Source organism: Microcaecilia unicolor, chromosome 4 (genome assembly GCF_901765095.1).
Source record: "Microcaecilia unicolor chromosome 4, aMicUni1.1, whole genome shotgun sequence".
Lineage (NCBI taxonomy): Eukaryota > Metazoa > Chordata > Amphibia > Gymnophiona > Siphonopidae > Microcaecilia > Microcaecilia unicolor.
Window position 1 is genome coordinate 5574275 of NC_044034.1, and position 24644 is coordinate 5598918.

Genomic DNA, 24644 nt, shown 5'->3' on the forward strand with positions numbered 1-24644 from the left:
TAATAGACCTACCACCCAGGAATGCCAAAAGATCATCCCGCACATTCCTCAATCTGCACTTCCCTAACTGCAAAGGTCTAAAATACAAACTAATGCACGCATCAAACTTTACCTACTTGAGCACACAGTTATGGAACGCACTGCCGCACAACTTAAAAACGATTGACGAACTAATGAACTTCCGCAAACTGCTGAAGACCTATCTCTTTAACAAGGCATACCACAAAGATCAACCAATATGAACATACACAACTCCTCCACATATATTCAGCATTGTCTTATAATATCTGATTGTTATACTACTATCATGTTTCTTCATTATCATGTTGCCCAATGATCCTTCTGTAACACTAAATGTCTATTTTCTAATATATTTCCACTATTCATGATGTATTGTAAGTCACATTGAACCTGCAAAGATGTGGGAAAATGTGGGATACAAATGCAATAAATAAATCTTGGATTCCCTACAGGAAGAATTGTTTCAGCAGTGGGTAACGGAACCGATGCAGGATGGAGCTATTCTGGACCTGGTGCTTACAAATGGAAAGAATGTTTCTGATGTCATGGTGGGAGACCATTTGGTGTCTAGTGATCACCGAATGGTGTGGTTCAGTATTAAGACAGAGGAAGAGAGGGCTTATTCCAGATTGAAGGTCCTGGATTTCAAAAGAACTAACTTTGCTGAGATGGGGGAATTTCTCAAGAAAGAGCTAGTAGGATGGGAACAGCTGAAGGAAGTAGAACCTTCAGTGGACAAGACTGAAAGGAGCTATTTTAAAAGCAACTAACCTTTATGTTAATAAATTACATAATGAAAGAGGAAAAGAAGGCTGCTCTGGTTCTCTAACGTAGTAGCTGAAAGGTAAGGGAAAGGAGGTTAGCCTTCACACGTTATAAGACGACTCAGAAAGAAGAGGACAGGCGAGAATACCTGGATAAGCGAAGAGTGGCCAAACAGTTGGACGTGGGAGGGGCGCTAGATGTAGTGTACTTAGATTTCAGCAAAGCCTTTGACACGGTTCCGCATAGGCGACTCATAAATAAATTGAGTACCCTTGGCATGGGACCTAGAGTAACTGACTGGGTTAAAATTGGTTGACCGGAAGGAGACAGAGGGTGGTGGCAACTGGAGCTTGCTCTAAAGATAGGGATGTTATCAGTGGGGTATCACAGGGATCGGTCCTAGGGCCAGCTCTTTTTAACAACTTTATCAGCGTTATTATGGAAGGGCTGTCTGGTAAGGTTTGTCTCTTTGTGGATGATACTAAACTCTGCAACAGGGTGGGCATCCCGGAAGGTGTGCATGACATGAGTAAGGACCTAGCGAAGCCTGAGGAATGGTCCAATATTTGGCAACTAAGATTTAATGCTAAAAAAATGCAGGGTCATGCACTTAGGTCACAAGAATCCAAGGGAATGGTACGATATAGGGGGTGAAGTAATTTTGTGTACAAAGGAAGAGTGGGACTTGGGGATGATTGTGTCTGATGACGTTAAAATTTCCAAACAGGTAGAAAAAGCGATGGTCATAGCCAGAAGGATGCTTGGGTGCATAAAGAGAGGGATGGCCATCAGGAACAAAGAGATGATAGTGGCCTTTTATAAGTCTCTGGTGAGGCCCCATTTAGAGTACTGTGTACAATTCTGGAGATTGCACCTACAGAAAGATATAAACAGGATGGAGTCGGTCCAGAGGGCAGCTACAAAATTGGTAAGCAGTCTTGAACATAAAACATATAGGGACAGGTCAGGAATCTCAACATGTATACGTTGGAAGAGAGGAGGGAGAGAGGAGATATGATAGGGACATTTAAATATCTCAGGGGCATTAATGTACAAGAACTGAGCCTTTTTCAAATGTAGGGAAACTCTGGACTGAGAGGGCATAGGATGAAGTTAAGAGGAAATAGGCTTAGGAAGAATCTAAGAAAGTATTAGTTCATGGAAAAGGTGATGGAAGAGTGGAATGGCCTCCTGGTGGAGGTCGTAGAGACGAGGACTGTGTCAGAATTTAAGAAAGCGTGGGACAAGCACGTGGGATCCCTTAGGAAAAGGAAGCGTTAGTGGTTACAGAGGATGGGCAGACTGGATGGGCCGTTTGGCCTTTATCTGCCGTCATGTTTCTATATGTCTATTAAGTGTACCTGAATGTAACTCACCTTGAGCTACTACTGAAAAAGGTGTAAGCAAAAAAAAAAATTCCAAATAAATAAATAAGGGGTGGGGGGGGGGGGGGGGGGGACACAGGGAAGAGAGCAGTTTAGAATTTATCGAACAATCCAAAACACAAATTTGAAAATACAAGAATTCAAATTAGCTTTTATAAATGACCAGGCAAAAGTATTCATGTTCACGTTTCCAGTCAAATGTTATATTCATCCATTACCTTTAGCAACAAGGCATAGTTGTACTCTAGTGACATACAGTTCACCAATGTTGGATTCATCTATCACCTTTACCAACAAGGTACCGTTGTACTCTACTGACACAGTTCTCCAACTGGGTCAGGAGCTGCCTCAAAATTCGACGTTAGAGGAATTGTAAAACAGAAGCACATCAAACTAAGAAATGATAAGAAAAGAGGGGAACAAAATTAGAATGGAAACATGTTCATTAATATCCAACTAGGAAGGGCAGCTACAAGTAGAAGCTATGAATATTGTCTGTGTAGACAGAACGGGCACATTTACATGCTCTTTGCATATGAAATGTTTAGAATACTAGGCCTTAAATGCGTATGTGCGCACAGACCCACGCAAGTGCTATCAAGGCACCTAAGCGCAATGCAGTGAATATTTGAAAGGGGATGTATACAGCAGTAGACATAGGCGGGGCTCTCACTTAGCCGCATATCCTGCAGGAGGCTGTAAATTACACACTTCTTACCAGATTTAGACCCCCACACTTATAGCAGCTTTGGCGTGGCTGGTGTAACTACAGACATCCAAGTGTCTCTCATATATATCAAGATTTCCATTGGTTAACAATGAGTAACCGTATAAACTTTAAAACTTAAGTCAATATTTGGCTTAAATTCTGAGGTCTTACAGAGATGCTGGTTTATCCTTCAATGGGTAGAGCCTTAGTATTTACAAGAACGTTGAAGTTAGGTGAGTTTTTTTCTTTGCAAACAGTTTGGCTCAAATCCTTTTTAGAGGCCTCTAGCACCCTCCTCCCACCAACTGGGTCACAACCACCTCTGGGCGAGTCTCGCTCTCAAATTATCCCTAGTGATTTCTAGGTTCCTGGAGCCACACTCCCAGTAGCCCCACAGTTCCCAGAAAGCACTCACAGACCCAACACACAAACTACCAGGATTCTTTATCAGTCCAGACAAACAAGGCAAACAAACAATTGTGTTTATTCTCAGAACCTGGAACAGTGGACAAAAATGTTCAATTGGCAAACAATAACAGGTAACTGAAATATGGATCAATTATAACACTAACTAGGACATTTGTATACTCTCTAAGCAGTACCTGGGAAGGTCAGGACATATAATTCACTGAGCCTCTGGAAAGAGATCTGTCTCTCTTTCCTCCTGGCTGAAACTGAAGCAACAGTCAACATCTGCTAGATAATTTCAAAACTCCAGGCCCATCAGAGCCCAGAACAGTCAAGTTTCAAATAAAAACTGGTTTCATCACTACAGGCGCGTCCTATTATCTGTGTGCCAAATAAAAGAAAGAGTAGCACTATCTGCTGGCCAAACAGGAGAAATATACTTCAGGCATAATCAATGCAGGAAAATATCCAATACATTTTATAGGCTTAAAACACTGTTTCTTCATGGGAACCATATACTGTGTAGCATATGTGAACAGTATTTTATCCCAGAGCTATGCATTTGCCTCATGCAGACCATCTCACCATCTCATCTTACGTTTCAGGAAATCCAGACTGCCCCAATTTGACTGCCCCTATCGAACTGACTGTTCACTTGTCCTTTAGATTGTAAGCTCTTTGAGCAGGGACTGTCCTTTTATGTTAAATCGTACAGCGCTGCGTAACCCTAGTAGCGCTTTAGAAATGTTAAGTAGTAGTAGTAGTAGTGGTTAGGTGGGGGCATCAGTCCAACTAGCCAAATGTATGTGGGGTTTATGGAGTCAAGGGTTGGAACATAAGATACCTGTCCCGCAGTTGGCCAGATGGGTGTGCGTATGCAACCTTTGGCCACTTGGACAGAAGAGACTAGCTGCAGTCCCTAGGAGGGTCTCTTTGTTAGATGCGGCGGATGTTCAGTTACAGAGCTGGTTGCACGGAGGCATCCACCCACGGACCAGGAGTGGATTACAAGAGTTGTTCTACCGTGAGCCCATTCACTGGTGGCACCTGCTCATTACCTTGTCTTTCCCATGTAGCACTGCATCTGTTATTCCTGTATGGCAACATTTCAGTGAGTGGGATGTGAGTACTGAAAATAATTGCGTTTTCCCACGAAATGATTAATTACTCTGACCTCTTAGCTTCCCAGACTGTTCTACACAGTCTGGGTACTACAGACTCCTGAAGCAGAAGGACGCTGGGATTCAGTAAATATAAGAAAATAGTTCATTAGTATCTTACCAAATGCAGTACAGGTAATTAAGCATTCAAATCTGGAACATGGAGGAACAGTGCTCCGCGACACACAGCAAGTGCCTTCTGCCTTCTGCCCCCATACCCTAGCGGACAGCCTTTTTATACATTTCTCCTACCATTCATTCCTATGGACACTCACTTTCTCACCAGCAGTCCCTGCCCACCATCAGCAACCATCCTTTAAACATCAACATTGATAGCAATGATTCTACATGTTCCCAAGCTTCCCCTCCGCCCCTCCTGGATGCTCCTGTGTGACCCACTGTTATCTGCTGTTAGCCAAAACATCTCTTGCCCATGTCTTCTTGCTAGTGCCAGTCCAGCTGTTGTTTATAGAGCAGATTCCCCCTCCCTGTCTGCTTCTCAGTTGCTTCATGCTGCAGTGAAATGTCTTATGATTTTTAGAGGCCTAGCTCTTAGCTCTAAGCCTGAGCTCTTGGCCTGTATTTCACTGAAAGCAAGTGACGGTATTTTTCTACAGTACAGCAATGTCTGATAAGAGGTGTGACACCAGCCTCCACTTACCTCTCTGGGGAAGGCTGCATGCTTGTTAAATCTCCAGTACAGTTTCTGCTATCCTTACACCACAGGCAACAGTGAAACCAAATAGATCGTGGAAGAAGTCTCGTTAAAAGCGCACAAAACTCTTTTGGCAGGAATAAAAGTTCCACCAGGGAGGTAGAAGATCCATCATCTCATTGGTAACAAAACTTTGTGGTGAGATATGAGAAGGAGAGAAGGGGAGCAGATGGTAAACTAAGGGCCCCTTTTACCAAGCTGCGGCAAAAGGGGGCCTGCACTGGTGTCGGTGTGTGTTTTACATGTGCGCTGAGGCCCCCTTTTACCACAGCTGGTAAAAGGGCTGGTCTCGCTTTCCTTTTGGAAGTGCCGGGCAGCAAGTGAAGCACTTGCCACATGGCCATTATGGGGGGGAAGCAGGGTTGCCGAGAGGGGGGGCAGGGGGGACAAAATTCCCCGGGCCCGGGCCTCCAAGGGGTGCCCGGCGCCGCAGTCCCACCCGCCCTCCATCGTCGACCGTCTGCCCCCTGCATTGAAATTGCAGTTTCACCTCCATGAAAGCAGCGCTGCAGGTAGCAGAACGCCTCCCTTCTGCCCTCCTTCCCTCCCTGTGTCCCGCCCTCGTCTGATGTAACTTCCACGAGGGCGGGACACAAGGAGGGAAGGAGGGCTGAAGGGAGGCATTCTGCTGCCTGCAGCACTGCTTTCATAGAGGTGAGACTGTGATTTCAATGCAGGGGGCCTGGCCCGGTGGCGGACGGAGGGGGGAGCGGCGGAGGCGACCTCGAGGGGGTGGAGGGGAAGCAGTGGCTGCGGCGACCTCAGGGGGGTGGAGGGGGGAGTGGTAATGTCCTCAGGGAGGTGGCGGGGAGCTATGGCAACCTCGGGGGTTGGAGGGGGGAGCGGCGGCAGTGACCTCGTAGGGTGGAGGGAGGAGCAGTGGCTGCGGCGACCTCGGGGGGGGGGTGGAGGGGGAGCGGTTGCGACCTCAGGGGGAGGGGGAGCAGTGGTGGCAGCGGTGACCCTGGGGGGGGCGGGGCGGTGAGGGCGGCAGGGGTGGGGTCCCAGGGGCGGCCTTGCCCTGGGCCCAGTCTCTCGGCGGCCCTGGGGGGAAGCCCTTACCGCCACCCACTGAGGTAGCGGTAAGGCAAGCAGCACTGCTCTATTACTACCAGGTAGCATTCAGCGCTACAAATTTGCGTAGTGCAGGAAATGACAGCACGGTAGGGGTGGGAAGTACTTCCTAAACAGCGAGCGGTAAGCCCGAGTTGGGCTTACTGCCGCTTAGTAAAAGGAGCCCTAAGTGGGGAATTAGTTTACTCATCTGCCAGGGTGGTGATGTACAGATTGGGAAAGACAAGGGAGAGCGTGCAGTCGGAGAAAAACAACACTAACATCATGAGCAAAAAAAAAAAACCATTTGATAAAAACCTTTATTAAATCAATAAATGGTAACTGTGATCACATAAAACCCAGCATGGCCTTGTTTCGACATACCTCTCCCTCAAGGGTTAACAAAAACTGAAATTCATAAGAACTTTATATGTAAACATATATCACCGATTAATAAAACATCCACATACACCTTTATATTCAAATGTTTTAGTAAATAGGTACAAAATTTAATCGAGTCTAAAATGGTCTGAACATACCGGAAAATTACTTTGAGCAAATGTGATGGTTTCCAGTAATTTCAACTGGTTATTTTGTAAGTGAGGCGATAAAAACACATATTCTTGAAGAATGATTACTCAATTTTTTAAAATGTATATAGTATAATTCAATAATGAATACAGTACAAGAAAATTGAAACAAAAGAAAATAAAGTATGAAATTCTTTAAAGTATGCAAATCCTACTAGTTCACTTCATGGGAGGAAGATAGTAATAAATGTAAGAAATGTAGGTAAGTGAGTGACGGCAGATAAAGACCTGAACGGTCCATCCAGTCTGCCCGACAGTCGCATTCATTCTCATTTCTAGACTCAATCAACAATGAACTTGGTATTATCTGAAACAAACTAATAGGCCCTTTTACAAAAGGTGTGTAAAGCAGGGGTGTAGCTACGTGGGGCCACGGGGGCCTGGGCCTCTGTAGATTTGGCCCTGGACCCCCCTGCCGACAACCCTCTTGACCCCCCCCCCCCCACCGCCACCAACCCGCCGTCAACCCGCTGTCGCCGTCGCCGTCTGATAGCTTTGCTGGTGAGGGACCCCAATCCCCGCCAGCCGAGGTCCTCTTCTTCCTTCGTTCTGTTTCTGAGTCTGACGTCCTGCAGAAACAGAACGAAGGAAGAAGAGGACCTCGGCTGGCAGGGGTTGGGGTCCCCCGCCAGCAAAGGTAGGCAGCGATGGCAGGGAGGGGGGTCGAGAGGGTCGTCGACGAGGGGATCAAAGTTGTTGTTGGTGGTGGTGGTGGTGGCGGCGGGGGGGGGTCAGCAATGGCAGGGGGTGTCGGCGGTGATGCGGGGGGGGGGGGACTAAAATGTGCACCCTCACCTCGGGCTCTCAACCCCCCTCCCGCCGAAGTCTGGCTATGCCCCTGGTGTAAAGGCCTATGCGCGTCCAGCCCATACCAAATCAGCATTACTACCCGGCTACCGCGCGCCCCGGGTGGTAATTCTGAATTTGGCTTGCACCAAAAACATGCAGTAGAAAATATTTTCTATTTTCTACCGCCTGGTGCTCACCCAGCGGTAAACGGCATTGGGCGCGTGTTGCATGCCTACTGCTTAATGCTAAGTCAAGGGGTGACGGTAAGGTCTCACGCGAAAAACGGACACGTGCTGGTTTTTGTTTTGCCCTACGTCCATTTTCCGGCTCCTTAAAAAAAAAAGGCCTTTTTTCCAGGAGACAGCAAAAACTGGCCTGGCGCACGCCTGAAAGATGCACTCGCACTGCCGCAGGCCACTTTTTGCTGTGACAGTAAAAGGACCCCAACTCTAGAACCCATCCAAAGCATATAATTAAACACTCCCTTTTCTCAAGACACTTTCCCTTTGCAACCTTGAAGAAATTGTTCCAATTGCAAAGAATACCAGATAATATCATCCTTTCTCTTACAAGGATATTTAAGGAAGACTAACGCCTACAGCCAACACACACTGGCACTGGCCTCTTAAGATCGCATATGAGGTCCCTGGTGACGTCAAACAGGTGTCTAGCTGAGTGCCTGATGTAAACGCACCTTTCTCTTTGGAAGCACTTCTGTAATGCATCTGCCAGATGATATCCACCCAAGGGGAACTATTCCTCAGAAACGACACTTCCCAGTACTGTCTCCTGCTGGATGATTACCATATTGTAAAATTTGTTAAATGAGTGCTGAGTCGGCCTGCCTTTATGTTTAATACTTATGAGACAAAGGGCTCCTTTTACTAAGCCACAGTAAAAAGTGGCTTGCGATAGTGTAGGTGCGGGTTTTGGGCGCGTGCAGAAATATTTTTCACCACGTTTACCAACAATGCCTTTTTATAAAACATTTTTAACGAAAATGGACGCGAGGCAAAAATCAAAATTGCCGAGCGTCCATTTTCGGTGTCTGACCTTACCGCCAGCCATAGACCTAGTGGTAAGGAATCTGCGTGGTAACAACCTACTTGCGTCAGATGCCACTTGGCGCACGTTCGCTACATGCATCCGAAAATAAAAAAAATATTTTTCAGACACACGCCAAAAATGAAATTACCGCACGAGGCATGCAGTAGTCAGGTAGTAAGTTCAATTTGGCGCTTGTTGGGCGCGCGTAGAACCCTTACGCAGCTTAGTAAAAGGGGCCCAATGGTCTGTATCTTGATTTACGATGTAGCATTAAAAGTTTCTTGTTTCCAAGATCTGTGAATCTACATGACTTTCCTTGTTTAGAAGGCTGTTTTGGGTGGTATTTTTACACAACGATGTCACTGTTTTAATTCTAATTTATGCGTTTGTTTATTGGTTTCTCATATTATTTATTTATTTGTTGTATTTGTATCCCACATTTTCCCACCTATTTCCAGGCTCAATAGTGGCTTACAATGTTCTGTCATGGCATTCGCCATTCCAAAGTAAAAAGGCGCAATTGGTATTACATAAAGAACATGGATAACATAATAGATCGCCATTCCAAAGTAAAGGACACAATTGGTATTATGTAAATAACTAGTAAAAAAAAGGCCCGTTTCTGACACAAATGAAACGGGCACTAGCAAGGTTTTCCTCGGAGTGTGTATGTTTGAGAGAGTGTATGTGAGAGTGACTGTGTGTGTGAGAGTGAATGTGCGAGTGTGTGTGAGAGAGAGAGTGAGTCTGGGTGTGAGTGTGTGTGTGAGAATTAGAGTGTGTGTGCAAGTGCGTATGTGAGACACAGTGTGAGAGACAGAGAGTGTGTTTCACACAGATACAGTGTGTGCGAGAGAGTGAGTGTGTGTGAGACACAGACGCTCAGTCGAGTGTATGAGACCAAGAGAGTGTGTGAGTGACTGTGTGACACATAGAGGGTGAATGTGATAGTGTGAGACATAGAGTGTGTGAGAGACAGTGTGTGAGAGTGAGAGAGTGTGTGTGACAGAGATACCTCCCACCCTCTCTGGTGTCAGGCTCCCCCTCCCTCCCTCCCTCCCTCCCTCTGGTGTCAGCCCCCCCCCCCTCTCTCTCTGGTGTCTGAGCGTTACTGTGCAGGACGCTGAGCTCTGGCTGTGCTTCAAGGAACTGACCAATCCTATTTAATGGAATGCACCTCCAACATTCTGAAGCCGAGAAACCTCGTGTGGTTGGTCACTTCTGCTTGTGAGGAACCCGGAAGTACGTGATGACAATTCAGGAGATGGATACAGAGAGCAGGAATGCCTCAGCCATGCAGTCAGCTTCAGAATGTTGGAGGTGCCTTTTATTATATAGGAAAGGAACTGACCAATCCTATTTAATAGAATGCACCTCCAACATTCTGAAGCCGAGAAACCTCGTGTGGTTGGTCACTTCTGCTTGTGAGGAACCCGGAAGTACGTGATGTCAATTCAGGAGATGGATACAGAGAGCAGGAATGCCTCAGCCATGCAGTCAGCTTCAGAATGTTGGAGGTGCCTTTTATTATATAGGATATGGATGATAAAAAAGAAATAACCAATAAGGTATAGGGAGAAAACATTCAGGATATCAAGTGAGTGGTGATGTGTTACAGTTCCTATTGAGGATCATTGTGGTATGCCTTGTTGAAGAGATAAGTCTCCAGTGATTTACGAAAGTTGATTAGATTGTATATTATAGTGGTCTGTGGAGCTACACTAGTGGAATGCACCTGCCGCAGGCGAATGCCGAAACGTAGTTGTATTGGGTTCTATGTGATCACATTTATTATTTGTTAGTTTTAATCACAGCTATTATTTATTAATTTTAATAAAGGTCTTTATCAAGTGGTTTTTTTTCTCTTTTTTTTGTGTGTGTCTTGTTTTTGTTTCTGTCCAAGTGCGGACTCTTTGTTTTGTCTGATTGCACGTATGTTCTACCTGCCTCCCCCTTTTTTGTCCTAAAGATTTGGAAAACTACAGAAAATGTGCTGGATGAGGAGAGATGTCTTACGAGCAGGCCACGCTCTGCGGCTGGCAGCTGGGATATACCCTCAGTAGTGAAGATGGATGGCTATGGGCAGATCTGGATTTTTGTGTGATGGGTGATTTGATTCTGGAAAATTCGTCCTGTACTGTAGCACCTGGACGTTTTCCAAGATCTGGCCAAACATATTTGCATCAGATCAAATGCACATCTAGACCACAGGAACCTTGTCCATTTACAACAGGAGGCTCTCTTGGGTTTTCTCACATTTTAAAACCTACTCACGCCCCCCCCCCCACCCCCCCCCACCCCCGCTCAATACCTCAATCAAAGCATTCCTCTGACAGAGTGGTTCAGACCACTGGAATCCAACGTAAGGGTTTAAGTCTCATCCTATCCACTCTTCGAGAAAATGTGATGGTTTCCAGTAGTTCGATCTGGTTATTTTATAAGTGATGTCATTAGAAGTACCTACAGTGCAGTCTGGATTATCCGACCTAAATGGGCCCTAACCGTTGTCAGATAAGTGAAAGGTCATACAATAGAGAAAACAATGGTAACCCCTCAAACAATGGCACAGAGTTCCCCAATTTTCAAAAATTCTCTTAAGGTTTTCGTTAGACTGAAACAACTTAGAGCTGATGATGACATCACCAGGGGGGGTCTGTCAGATATGCCGGATAGTCGGATTAGCGAAGGTCAGATAATCGAGACTGTACTGTATTCTATTGTGACGAGGTTGTCTTCTACCCATAAGAAGTTACTTAACATCGCTGCCCTTGATCTATGGAATTCTTTACCTCCCTATTAAAAGCTTGAATGGAACTACTACTACTACTACCACTACTTAACATTTCTAGAGCGCTACTAGGGTTACGCAGCGCTGTACAAATTAATAACTAAGGATGGTCCCTGCTCAGAAGAGCTTACAATCTAAAGGACGAAATGTCAAGTTGGGGCAGTCTAGATTTCCTGAGTAGAGGTGTTGTGATTAGGTGCCGAAAGCGACATTGAAGAGGTGGGCTTTGAGCAATGATTTGAAGATGGGTAGGGAGGGGGCCTGGCGTATGGGCTCGGGGAGTTTGTTCCAAGCATGGGGTGAGGCAAGGCAGAAAGGGCAGAGCCTTGAGTTAGCGGTGGTGGAGAAGGGTACTGAAAGGAGGGATTTGTCTATATAAAGTTCTGAAAATTGTGGGGAAACACAGCCGTTTACCCCCTAGAAGTTTTTGTTGTTTTTGGAATTTCAACATGAACTTTTACAGCTTTATTTGTTGTTAATATCTACGTTTATGTGCTGAGTGGAATGAGATTATCTTCAAACGCGGCAGTGTTACAGCCTTTTTAGTGTGACCACCCAGCGATTTTTTTGCACGCTCAAAAAAAGCTCATACTGTAAACGTATCATTATTAGAAAAAAAGGGGTACCAGCTTACTGTTAATGATGTCACAGTGATGTAGACTTTTGTAACAATAATTTAAACTTGAATAATTTGTTTTTGAGAATATGATAATTTCTTTAAAAGCATTTTGGATCGGAATGGCAATTGTGGGCAAGGTGTGAGTAGAGGACAAAATGAGAATCCTTGCGTGAACAAGGTTTTGGAGCAAAGGCGACAGTGGCTGCGTATCATCTCAAGAACTGGATGGTCAGCACTATGAAGAAAATTTGTCGGCATGTCAATCGAACGGGCTCTGCGATGGAATGCAAGGCTGGCAGTGGTCAGACGAAATCTGCACGCCCAGAGACAAACATTGCGCATGTTGAGGAACTCACTTGCTCCCAGGAAGGTGAGAGCAGCCAACACTTAAGCACCTGTGAGATTGCTGCCTCGCTCAATATCAGCAACAGATCTGTCCGGCATATCGTGAAGGAAGATCTCCATCTCACTGCCTTTTGTCGTGTCTTGGTACTATTCAACAATTATGTCACAAAACAGAAGCAACTAGAGCACACGATGGCTCTGCTTCTTCGGCTCAAGATTCATGACACGAAACACGTGTTCTTCACCGACAAGAAAACTTCTATCTGAACCCACCTGGCAGTAACCGAAACAACCAAGTCTGGGAGAGCGGGAAGAAAACTCACATCAAGCCAACTTGTCTCTTGGTCCAGTGCAAAACGTTTGGTAATGGTCTTGGATGGCATGTGTTTCAGTGGCAAGGGACGACTGCATTTTGTAGACGAGAATGTTAAAATTGACTGTGCATATTATGTTGGCTGTCTTCTTCCTAATCTCGTCAAGGACTGCAACCAACTGCTCCCCACCAGATTCATCTTCAAGCAAGACGGTGCCCCAGCACACACAGCACGCATTGTGCAGGATTTTCCAGGACAACTATCCAGATTTTATTACAAAGGAGCAATGGCCTCTAAATTCACCAGACCTAAATCCCTTGGAATACCATGTCTGGGGAACAATGTTGGAGGCCTATCACAAGCACCATCCAAAACCACAAACAATCGCCCAACTCAAGGAAGCACTGCAGATGATCTAGGAAAGCCTGCCACAGGGGCCGATCAACGAGGCTGTTAAGAATGACCCAAAGCAACTGAAGGCCCGTGTTAAAGCTGGAGGTGGACACTTTGAGCATTCACAGTGACTGTGAAATTCTGACACGTTGTTAATTGTGTCGTTTGAATGATGTTATTTTACTGTGTTTTAGCTTGAACATTCTTAACACAAAAAAATCACTAGATAGTAACGCTAAAATGTCGGTAACATCAGCACAGCTTAAGATAATTAAATGTTTAATAGCAATAGGTAAGTATGATGACTAAATAAGTACATAAAACTTTCACTGAAATTCAAAGCAGTTGCTGAGAAAACTGCAAAAAATTGTAGGGTTTTTTTTTTTTTTTTGCCTCGCTCTGTATATTGCTCTGAAAATTATTGAAAACACAGCTGTTTACAAGGTATCTTGAGTTAGAGCTTGTTAGGGTGACCATGTTTATTTATTTATTTATTGCATTTGTATCCCACATTTTCCCACCTTTTTGCGGGCTCAGTGTGGCTTACAATATGATATGAATAATGGAAATACAATTTGTTACAATTCAGGTTATGGATTACATTGTGAAGAGTTGACGAGATGAAATCAAAATCATTAAGGAATCAATCAATTGAGAAGAACAATGAGACAGTGGAAGGAGAGAACAGTTTTTAACTAAGATTGAAATGGAACTGTACTAAAAGCCTTTCCCTTCTGTTTAAGTGGCACGAGTGGGAGCCATGCACTAATACGAAAACACCTATTCACTTTGAATGGGCTGTGTTGGTATTGCCGCGCAGCTTAGTAAACAGGAGGGGGGGTGGGGTTACTTTCACTTTTTTTTTCTTTGGTTGTAAACCATCTCAAGTTAATTTGGTTGAAGATGGTATATAAAACGCTTTTACCTTACCTTACTTTAGTACAAGCTGATGAAGATGGGCCTTGAAGCACGATTCCCCGCAGGACGGGACGGTATTGCCCATTGCGCCCGCAACATTTTAAGACAAAGTTTGCAACTTTTCCAGCCTGTCAGAACTCTTCACTCTTGTAGTACATAAGTACATAAATATTGCCATACTGGGACAGAACGAAGGTCTATCAAGCCCAGCATCCTGTTTCCAACAGTGGCCAATCCAGGTCACAAACACCTGGCAAGATCCCAAATCAGTACAATACATTTTATGCTGCTTATCCTAGAAATAAACACTGGATTTTCCCCAAGGCCATGTTAATAATGGTCTATGGACTTTTCCTTTAGGAAGCCATCCAAACCTTTTTTAAACCCTGCTAAGCTAACTGCTTTTACTACATTCTCTGGCAACAAATTCCAGAGTTTTATTACACATTAAGTGAAGAAATATTTTCTCTAATTTGTTTTAAATTTACTACTTTGTAGCTTCATTGCGTGGCCCCTAGTCCTAGTATTTTTGGAAAGGGTAAACAAGCGATTCACATCTACCCGTTCAACTTCACTCATTATTTTATAGACCTCTATCATATCTCCCCTCAGCTGCCTTTTCTCCAAGCTGAAGAGCCCTAGCCGCTTTAGCCTTTCCTCATAGGGAAGTCGTCCCATCCCCTTTATCATTTTTGTCGCCTTTCTCTGCACCTTTTCTAATTCCACTACATCTTTTTTGAGATTCGGCGACCAGAATTGAACACAATATTCGAGGTGCGGTCGCCGCATGGAGCGATACAAAGGCATTATGACGTCCTCATTTTTGTCAGGATTTACTTTCATCTCATAGATTGGAGGTAAACAGAAGATCTGTATTCGGAAAAGCGGATCCTAAGCTCTGGAATGAACTTTCACGGGATTACTACTTTCACTCAGTTTAAGAAGGAGCTTCAGACATTGTTATATCAGTTTATTCTAATTAACATGATATCTTAATCTTGATGCCAGTTTTTGATTAAAAGCCGTCAGTTTTTTAAATGATATTTCATGTATTTGTATGTATGAAGTGGTATATAATGTTCTGTTTCTTTTAATTACGTTGTATGTTTCCTTGTAATCCGCCCAGAACTGTGGATGGAGCGGGATATAAATCTGATACATAAATGAACGTGAATCTATCTAATACAGGCCTCTACTGACTTCCCTCAAACACATTTTACCCCCAATATTTAAACGCTGTGGTGTGGTCAGCATTGGATTCAAACATTGACCATAGTGTTTATATCTATGTCTGGACAAATCCCTCCTCTCTGTACCCTTCTCCACCACCGCCAACTCCAGGCTCCGCTCATTCTGCCCCGCCTCACCCTATGCTTGGAACAACCTTCCCGAACCCTTACGCCAAGCCCCCTCCCTGCCCGTCTTCAAGTCTTTGCTTAAAACCCACCTCTTCAATGCTGCTTTCGGCACCTAACTCTTACCGTTCAGGAAATCCAGACTGCCCCAATTTGACCGCCCCTATCGGACTGACCGTTCACTTGTCTCTTAGATTGTAAGCTCTTTGAGCAGGGACCGTCCCTCTATGTTAAATTGTACAGCGCTGCGTAGTAGCGCTTTAGAAATGTTAAGTAGTAGTAGTAGTAGTAGTATTCAGCACTGAATCTTCAGATCTAGAGCAGCCACTGGAAGTTATCCAGGATCGCATAACTTAAGGCTCCCGTCTAGATTTACCCTGAACTGCACCCGTCATCAAACGTCTCTAGGTCCTTTCTGAATAGTGGTCTGAAATATATTTGGGCTCAGTGGCGCCTGTCTGTTGGCCATTGGTGAGAGATGCAGGTACCATATCAGTTTGTGGGCACAGGGACTGCCAGCTGTTGAAGGCCATTCAAAGCACTGTCTGTAGGAAAAGGACGGTCTTGGAGGCACAGGAAAATGATAACTGATGGACCACATCAGGCTGTGGGATTGGGGAAGCTCGAGAAATCAGTAGGAGAAAGAAAAGGGGCAGTTTGCAGGGCTGGGTCCAGCAGTGATAGGAGGGATAAAAGCGCTGGGTAGGGAAAACGAAAGAGGAAGGAAGGCCAAGGGTAGAACTAATGGGTTGAGGCTAAAGTACAAGGGACAAAAGAAGACTCGGGGGAAATCTCACCAGGTTCCTGATAGTAGGAGATGCATCATCCTGGAGAAATCTAGAACCTCAGCTGTGATCTTATGGAACCAACTAAAAACATATTGCAGTTCAAACTTTTCTGATTACACTGGCCTCTTCTTTAGATAAGCTCGTCGGTCTTACCTTTATCTTTAAAAGGAGAAGGTGGTTCCCAAACCTGGTCCTGGAGGCAGGTTTTCAGGATATCCACAATGAATATTCATACGAGAGATTGTGGATATCCTGAAAACCTGCCTCCAGGACCAGGTTTGGGAACCACTGCTTTAGACACAGGCACCATATAGATTTATTCCCCAAACTATGACAAAATACATCACAAAAATTCTATTTATACAAAATCATTTTGTTCCAAACTATTAATAGAAATCTAATGCATGATTGCATTCCCTCTTAATAATGATGTGAAGACCACACAAAGTGCTCACTCCCGAAGCAGTATGGGATATCATACTAGAGGCTGCAGGTTCTTGGATACACTGAAGTAGTGAGGAGGGGGTTTCACCCTGGAGGCTGTAGAGTTCTTTGGCATATTGAAGCAGTACAGGGGGATTATATAGGAGGCTGCAGGTTCTAGGATTCTTTGGAGCAATGTGAGAGGATCACACTGGAAGCTGTAGGTTCTAGACTTTATTGAGACAATGTAGGAGGATCCCGTCGGAAGGTACAGATTCTCTGATTCACTGAAAGATCACATTGTCAGCTGCAGATTCTAGAATTCAGAGTCCAATAGAGAGATTCAGGTTCTGGGCTCCTTTAGGACACTGGGAAAACTATATAGCAAGCTGACTGAGTTTCAGGATTTGTTGAGATGCTGCCAAGATCATACAGAAAGCATCAAAAAAGAAGATTATATTGTGTTGCCAAGAATATCACATGGAGCGATGCAGGTTCTAGACTCTTTTGAAGATTGGGCAGGTCATACAGAAAACTAGGTTCTAGGCTCAGCTGATGCTTTGGAAAATCAGAGAGTTGTAGCTTCCAGGCTCTTTCAACATCAGACAACGAGCTTTGGGTTCCAGCCTCTGTTGAGCAATTAGAGTGATGCTACAAAGAGTTGCAGGTTCTAGGTTCTCTTGCTGATGTGCATAACATCATACTGAGTGTTGCATGCGTAATCCTCCATTCTGCAGACGGCTCAGTACGGCCATCACACTGAGAGCTGTGAGAATGGTGAGTGCTGCTGCACTAGAACACTAAAAAAATAAATAAATAAATAAATAAAAATATGAGATCAGTGATGTGAAATACGACGAGTTCCTCTCCAACTGTATTTCCAAAAAAAGGTCAATGCATTAAAAATGTGATGATATGGGTTGAAATCATGTATTAATTATCCCACAGTAAGGGCCTACAGTAAACATGTTGAGGATAAATAAGAAAAAAAAATTAATTATATCTCCATGAGATAAAGTTATACTTTCCACAGTAGTGGCTGTGCGTTTGCTTTAATAATCATTTTCAAAACCATCTATGCAGATAATCTACTGATTTATGCCTGGAAGTGGCTTGTGATGAAACTGCCTAGATTTAAAAAGGCAACTCTGTGACCTAGACGCTAAGATTTACGCATGTGCAGTACCCATAAATGCTGAAAACACTGGTATGCTTAAGCATGTGTGCAGATCTGCATATATTTAACTATTTCACCTATGCGTTATTCTGTAAATATGCACTTAGGGGCCATTTTACATATAAGTACATAACTACATAAGTATTGCCATACTGGGAAAGACCGAAGGTCCATGAAGCCCAGCATCCTGTTTCCAACAGTGGCCAATCCAGGTCACAAATACCTGGCAAGATCCCCAAAAAGTACAAAACATTTTATACTGCTTATCCCAGAAATAGTGGATTTTCCCCAAGTCCATTCAATAATGATCTATGGACTTTTCCTTTAAGAAGTCATTCAAAGCTTTTTTTTAAACTCCGCTAAGCTAACCGCCTTTACCACATTCTCTGGCAACGAATTCCAGAGTTTAATTACACGTTGAGTGAAGAAACATTTTCTCCAATTTGTTTTAAATTTACTACATTGCAGCTTCATCGCATGCCCCCTAGTCCTAGTATTTTTGGAAAGCGTGAACAGACGCTTCACATCTACCCGTTCAACTCCACTCATTATTTTATAGACCTCTATCATATCTCCCCTCAGCAGCCTTTTCTCCAAGCTGAAGAGCCCTGGCCGTTTTAGCATTTCCTCATAGGGAAGTCGTCCCATCCCCTTTATCATTTTCGTCGCCCTTCTCTGCAGGGTAAGCCCAATGCGGGGTTAACACACGCTAATCTAGAACTACCGCCAGCCCAACGCGGGTGCCAGCAGCAGTTCTGCCATTTCCCATGCTGGGGAAAATAGGGCTGTATTTTATAGCGCTGCACTAACCCGCCGTTAATCGGCCAGCACTGAGCACTACCCGGTTACTGATGGCTTAGTGCGAGAACCCTTACCAATCTCAAATAGTAGCAACAGAATCTCCAATAGTAGCAACATTCCATGTAGAATCTCAACTAGGGAAAGGGAAATGGGACTTGATACAAAATAAGTACCTAAATATATGTAAACTGCAAAAACCTCAGAAAGGTGGTATGTCAAGTCTGAGGTTTTTGCAACTACATTCAAAGTGGTTTACATATATTCAGGTACTTATTTTGTAACAGGGGCAATGGAGGGTTAAGTGACTTGCCCAGAGTCACAAGGGGCTGCAGTGGGAATCAAACTCAGCTCCCCAGAATCAGAGTCTGCTGCACTAACCACTAGGCTACTCCTCCAGGATGTCAGACTCACAGAAACAGAAGCCTGCGCAGCAGCGAGGGCAGGCTTGTACATGGAATGTTGCTAGTGCAATAGCAACATTCCATGTAGAATCTCAAATAGTAGCAACAGAATCTCAAATAGGGAAAGGGAAATGGGACTTGACATACCACCTTTCTGAGGTTTTTGCAGTTTACATATATTTAGGTACTTATTTTGTACCAGGGGCAATGGAGGGTTAAGTGACTTGCCCAGAGTCACAAGGAGATATAGATGGAATCAAACCCAGTTCCCCTGGTTCTCAGGCCACTGCACTAACCACTACACAACTCCTACACTCTACTCCTTCTCAGATGGATGTCAAAATGATTTTTGGGCTGGACAAAACATGCAAACGCAATCTCTCAAAGAAAAACTAAAGGTAAATGGAAAACATCTGATAGAAGCCTGTAGTAAAAAAGCTTGAGAAGGGAAATGGGACTTGATATACTGCCTTTCTGAGGTTTTTTGCCACTACATTCAAAGCGGTTTACATATATTCAGGTACTTATTTTGTACCAGGGGCAATGGAGGGTTAAGTGACTTGCCCAGTGTCATAAGAGCTGTAGTGGGAATTGAACCCAGTTCCCCTGGTTTACAGGCTGCTGCACTAACCACTAGGCTACTCCTCCACTAGGAACACTCCATGTAGAAGCCTGCCCTTGCAGATTAGCAAGGTGGCCGCGCAGGCTTCTGTTTCTGTGAGTCTGACATCCTGTACATATGTACAGGACGTCAGACTCACAGAAACAGAAGCCTGCGCGGCCGCGTTGCTGATCTGCAAGGGCAGGCTTCTATATGGAATGTTACTAGTGGAATAGCAACATTCCATGTAGAATCTCAAATAGTAGCAACAGAATCTCAAATAGGGAAAGGGAAATGGGACTTGACATACCACCTTTCTGAGGTTTTTGCAGTTTACATATATTTAGGTACTTATTTTGTACTAGGGGCAATGGAGGGTTAAGTGACTTCCCAGAGTCACAAGGAGCTACAGTGGGAATTGAACCCAGTTCCCCAGGATCAAAGTCCACTGCACTAACCACTAGGCTACTCCTCCACTCATTCCACCAATAAGAGCCAACCTCATCAGTGATGTCACAATGGCTTGATTGCCAGATACAGTTCCCCAGGATCAAAGTCCACTGCACTAACCACTAGGCTACTCCTCCACTCATTCCACCAATAAGAGCCAACCTCATCAGTGATGTCACAATGGCTTGATTGCCCAATACTTGGCTCACTTCTGATATTGTGATGTCATAAGGGAAAGGGAAATGAAATACCGCCTTTCTGAGTTTTTGCAACTACATTCAAAGCGGTTTACATATATTCAGGTACTTATTTTGTACTAGGGGCAATGGAGGGTTAAGTGACTTGCCCAGAGTCACAAGGAGCTGCAATGGGAATCGAACCCAGTTCCTCAGGATCAAAGTCCACTGCACTAACCACTAGGCTACTCCTCCACTCATTCCACCAATAAGAGCCAACCTCATCAGTGATGTCACAATGGCTTGATTGCCCAATACTTGGCTCACTTCTGATATTGTGATGTCATAAGGGAAAGGGGGAAATGGAAATGGGACTTGATATACCACCTTTCTGAGGTTTTTTGCCACTACATTCAAAGCGGTTTACATATATTCAGGTACTTATTTTGTACCAGGGGCAATGGAGGGTTAAGTGACTTGCCCAGAGTCACAAGAGCTGTAGTGGGAATTGAACCCAGTTCCCCTGGTTTACAGGCTGCTGCACTAACCTCTAGGCTACTCCTCCATTTAGACACTAATCTGAGACTGATAATAGGAAAAGACACTTCCTAATCTTCTTTTCATTGGGGTGTTTTACCTGTACTATGGACCGATGGAATGTCCAGATGTATTGAAGGTGGGTGTTGAGTAAGGCCAGGCTACAGGAAATGTAAGACGCATCTTTCTCATGGTCTCTGCACCTGTGGATATAATATATAGACCTCAAATGAGCTGGATGTCTATTAGATGTGTTTGACTACCCTTAGTTCTCAGTACATCTATGCTCAGGAGCTGATACATTATTATTCATTTATTAATAATTCTAGCACACTGTTAACATACACAGCACTGAATGATGAATCTCATAAATTGTGTGGTTGAATAGATCCTACATCTGGCTCCTCCAAAAGACTCAGACAGGGTAATTGTGGGGCCCTGTGCAGAGCAGTTCAGTGCCTTCCCCCCCCCCCCCCCCCCCCCCGCACCCACCAAAAGCCAGAATTTATCAGTTTAAAAGGAGGTTTAGAGCTCTCGGAACCCCACCTCACCCCATACCTTGATGTGTGTGCACCACGTTTCAGTAGAGAGCGGCAGACAGCGGCAGCGATTTTCATATCCCGTCAGCTGCCGAGCCCAGAGCCTCCTCACTGCTGCATCCTGCCCTTGCGGAAGCAGGAAGTGACATCATAAAGGGGGTGGGATGCAGCAACAAGGAGGTTCTGGGCTCGGCAGCTGACAGGATATGAAAATGGCTGCCTGATGCTCTCTACTAAAATGTGGATGCACATTAAGGTATGGAGCAGGGAGGTGTTCCGAGACAGGAGGACAGATGTGCCAGAGATGAGGGGCCCCTAGAAGCACGAGGCCCTGTGCGACTGCCCCCTGTCGCCCCTGCCTCAGAGGTACACTGAAGTACCTAGATGGGAGCCTATGTGGAAAGATCCATGTTGGAGCTCCTTGTTGGAAGGGCCTGAGTGGAAACATTTCCTCTGTGGCAGGGCCTGGGTGGGAGCACAGCAATAAGTGCCACTGGCGTGACCACCAGCTGTGGGACCACCACTTCTTCTAGCACCTGCCGTGCAGGAGCCACTGGGTTCGTGACCCTCTCTCTGTGACCATCTGACCTTTTGTAGAGCTCTGTGCGGATGGTAAAATTGTTGGCGCTGATGGAGCTGTTCAGCCCAAGCTTCTTCAGCGTGGAGAAGGGGAGAGAGACACCATTTTCCACCAGGATTCCCAGACTGTACAATCCCTGCAGAGAGAAGGGGGCTGTGATTCAGGGGACACAGACAAATAATACCCAGCATATCAGAACTGATCTAACACCACACAACATGATACTAGCGGCAACCATTTCTCTCTGTACTTAGCAAAACGAGGCGATTTCTTTGCAAGATGCATTTCGAATTTATAAGTTTGAAACAGTTAAGCCCCACCACTCCTGGGAGGTGGTTTGAAATAAGGATTTCCAATGCGTTAAGATCACCTTCAATGCTAAAGATATCATGGTATTAATAAGAATACCTTCACTGGGAGTTAACAAATGTGAATGAGCCAGGAAGGCGGAAAATGTCTACCAGCTGTGACCATATCTCAGCCCAATACTGTTGAATGCATAAGATGCTTGATGTTACCCACTTGTGTATGACAAGACCAACATAGGTTAGAGTAAGAGGGAACAGCAACACGCAGCTTATGTGGTGTCCACAAACTCCTATGCATAAAGAAGTACATAGACTGTAACGTTGACGAAGAATTGGTGAATATGCCATATGCTCTGTTTTGCAACCTCCATCCCTCCTCCCTCCCCCCTTTTTCTTTTTCTCTCTTTCCTTCTCTTGACTCTTTTCGTTATTCTCTCAATTTGGACTTGGTTGTTGTATCTTGTATGTGAGCTCATGTTTTGGCATGTTTGTAAATGAGCACTTAGGATCATATTGTGAGCTCCTGTTTATTCTGAAAATTAATGAAGAAATTATAAATAAATAAAATAGAACTTATCTAAACCCAGTGTTCTGTTCATTCGGTGATGACGTTATCGCAGAAGCTCATCTTACCTGTGGGTCTTCCTGTAGAGCTGCCGCAGTATAAAGTCTCATCGCTGCCTGCAAGTCTCGCTTCCTCTTGGGATGCGCCATGTAGAGCAAATCACCCATTTTAATTTGAGCTGGAAGGTTCAGAGGTAAAAGGTTATGTTTCAGTTTGTTTTATTGATTTTCACTTTAACAAGAATACACTTGTTTTGAAATACAGCAAGAGTTATATATAATAAGAAATGAATAACTCAACATATAGTCAATTATAAACATAATCTTTAAGCTTCCTTAGACCCCATTAAGATCATGGGGCAATCAGAATCAGAGGCAAAAGGTTAAATCAGCATGCAGTCTGTCATCCCCAGGCGGGAGGGTTATGTCATGGCACATTTCTAGATTTGTTAGGGGGGGGTCAGGGGAAAACTGGATGAACCAAAACAAACTCATGGAATTATTTATAAGCAACTCAAGCCTGCAGATCAGAATTTACACCCTCAGGCACTTATAAAACCGGCCCAATATACCCACGCATAAAAGGTGGTGGTCAGAAAACACAACGCTTTCATTCTGTATGAGATCTGGTTAGACTTTTCCAGGGACAGAGAACGTGCAAAACAAGGAAGGGATTTGCACTTATTCTGAACTGTATAAAATATATGCTTATGAGCCGATTCCTACCAGCAGAAACACACACAAAGTTACACCTGCCTCAGAGCAGAAGAAATGGTTTCTCCTGGGAGAACAATGTCTCCAAATGGGTTAGTTTTGAACATACTTTAAGAGGAATGAACTAACTCCTAAACCAGGGCACGTGGAGTTAGGGTTACCATATTTGCTCCCCGCCAAAAAAGAGGGCACATGCCCCGCCCCTGCCACACCCCTGCCCCCCGTCACACCCTTCTAAGGGTGTCCTATCCTCCCCTTCCCCCCTTATCTTACTGTAGTGCCCTTGTGGTCTAGTGACCTCTTCGAGGCAGGAAAGAGCCCCTTCTTTCCTGCCCAGCACGGCTGCAGACTGTCTTGCTGCCTCCCATCCTGGCGCCAATTTAAAAAGGCTGCCAAGCGTTCAAGCAGTGACCTTGCAAGACTTTTGCAGAAGTCTCATGAGGCCGCCCCTTGAATCAGTGCCAGGACGGGAGGCAGCAAGACAGTAAGGTAGGGGAGGTGAAGGAAGGACATCCTTAAGCCTGCCCGCCTGCCCGACAGCCTGCCTGTCCGCAACTCCGGACAAACGGGCAGGCTGGCAAAACCGGACATGTCCGGGTAAAAATGGACGTATGGTAACCCTATGTGCAGTTTGATCTTAGTCTCTCAGATTTACTGCTATGCATTGTGCCAAAGAGAGCTTCCCTCTGAAGTGACCGTGTGGGGGCTTTTGGGTCAGCTATTTGTAAAGGCAGAGAAGCGTGTAAGTGATACTGACACCGATGCCTGCTTATATTCTGCACAACCGTGAAGTTGATTGCGGATTACATCAATTATCACACATAAACATAAGCCCAACATATTTAGAAGGCCAAAAGTAAGAAATGCTTCATCATTGCAGAACCAACCCTACATTCGTCAAAATATTCTTTAAACGTGTCGAATATTGGGGATTGAGGTGGAAAGTACTATTCATTTAAAGCCTGAAATAAATTCTGTTGTAAAGAACTGTTTCTTCTTGTTAAAGAGACTTAGACTCGTAAAGAAATATTTTGATCCTTTTACATTTCGTGTAGTAGTTCAGTCTTTAATATTGTCAAGGATTGACTACTGCAATGCAATCTTTGTAGACGGTACTAAGGCATCATTAAAAAGCCTTCAGATAGTGCAGTGGTTCCCAAACTTTTTCAGTTAATGGCACCCTTCATGTCCAAGCAATTTTTCGTGCCCCC

At 44.6% G+C, this 24644-nt stretch overlaps 1 protein-coding gene across 1 annotated transcript in view; it reads right to left on the bottom strand.

The window, feature by feature from the left end:
• Positions 1-16467: 16467 nt before the first annotated feature.
• The window catches only part of LOC115468191 (protein sel-1 homolog 3-like), a 159108-nt gene continuing 150931 nt past the window's right edge, over positions 16468-24644 (bottom strand). The window contains exons 25-28 of the mRNA XM_030199729.1: positions 22789-22898; positions 21856-21983; positions 20829-20931; positions 16468-17385 (exon numbers count right to left, since the gene is read on the bottom strand). Coding sequence (XP_030055589.1) covers positions 17284-17385; positions 20829-20931; positions 21856-21983; positions 22789-22898 — 443 coding nt within the window. The 3' untranslated portion in view covers positions 16468-17283. The remainder of the gene's footprint in view (positions 17386-20828; positions 20932-21855; positions 21984-22788; positions 22899-24644) is intronic.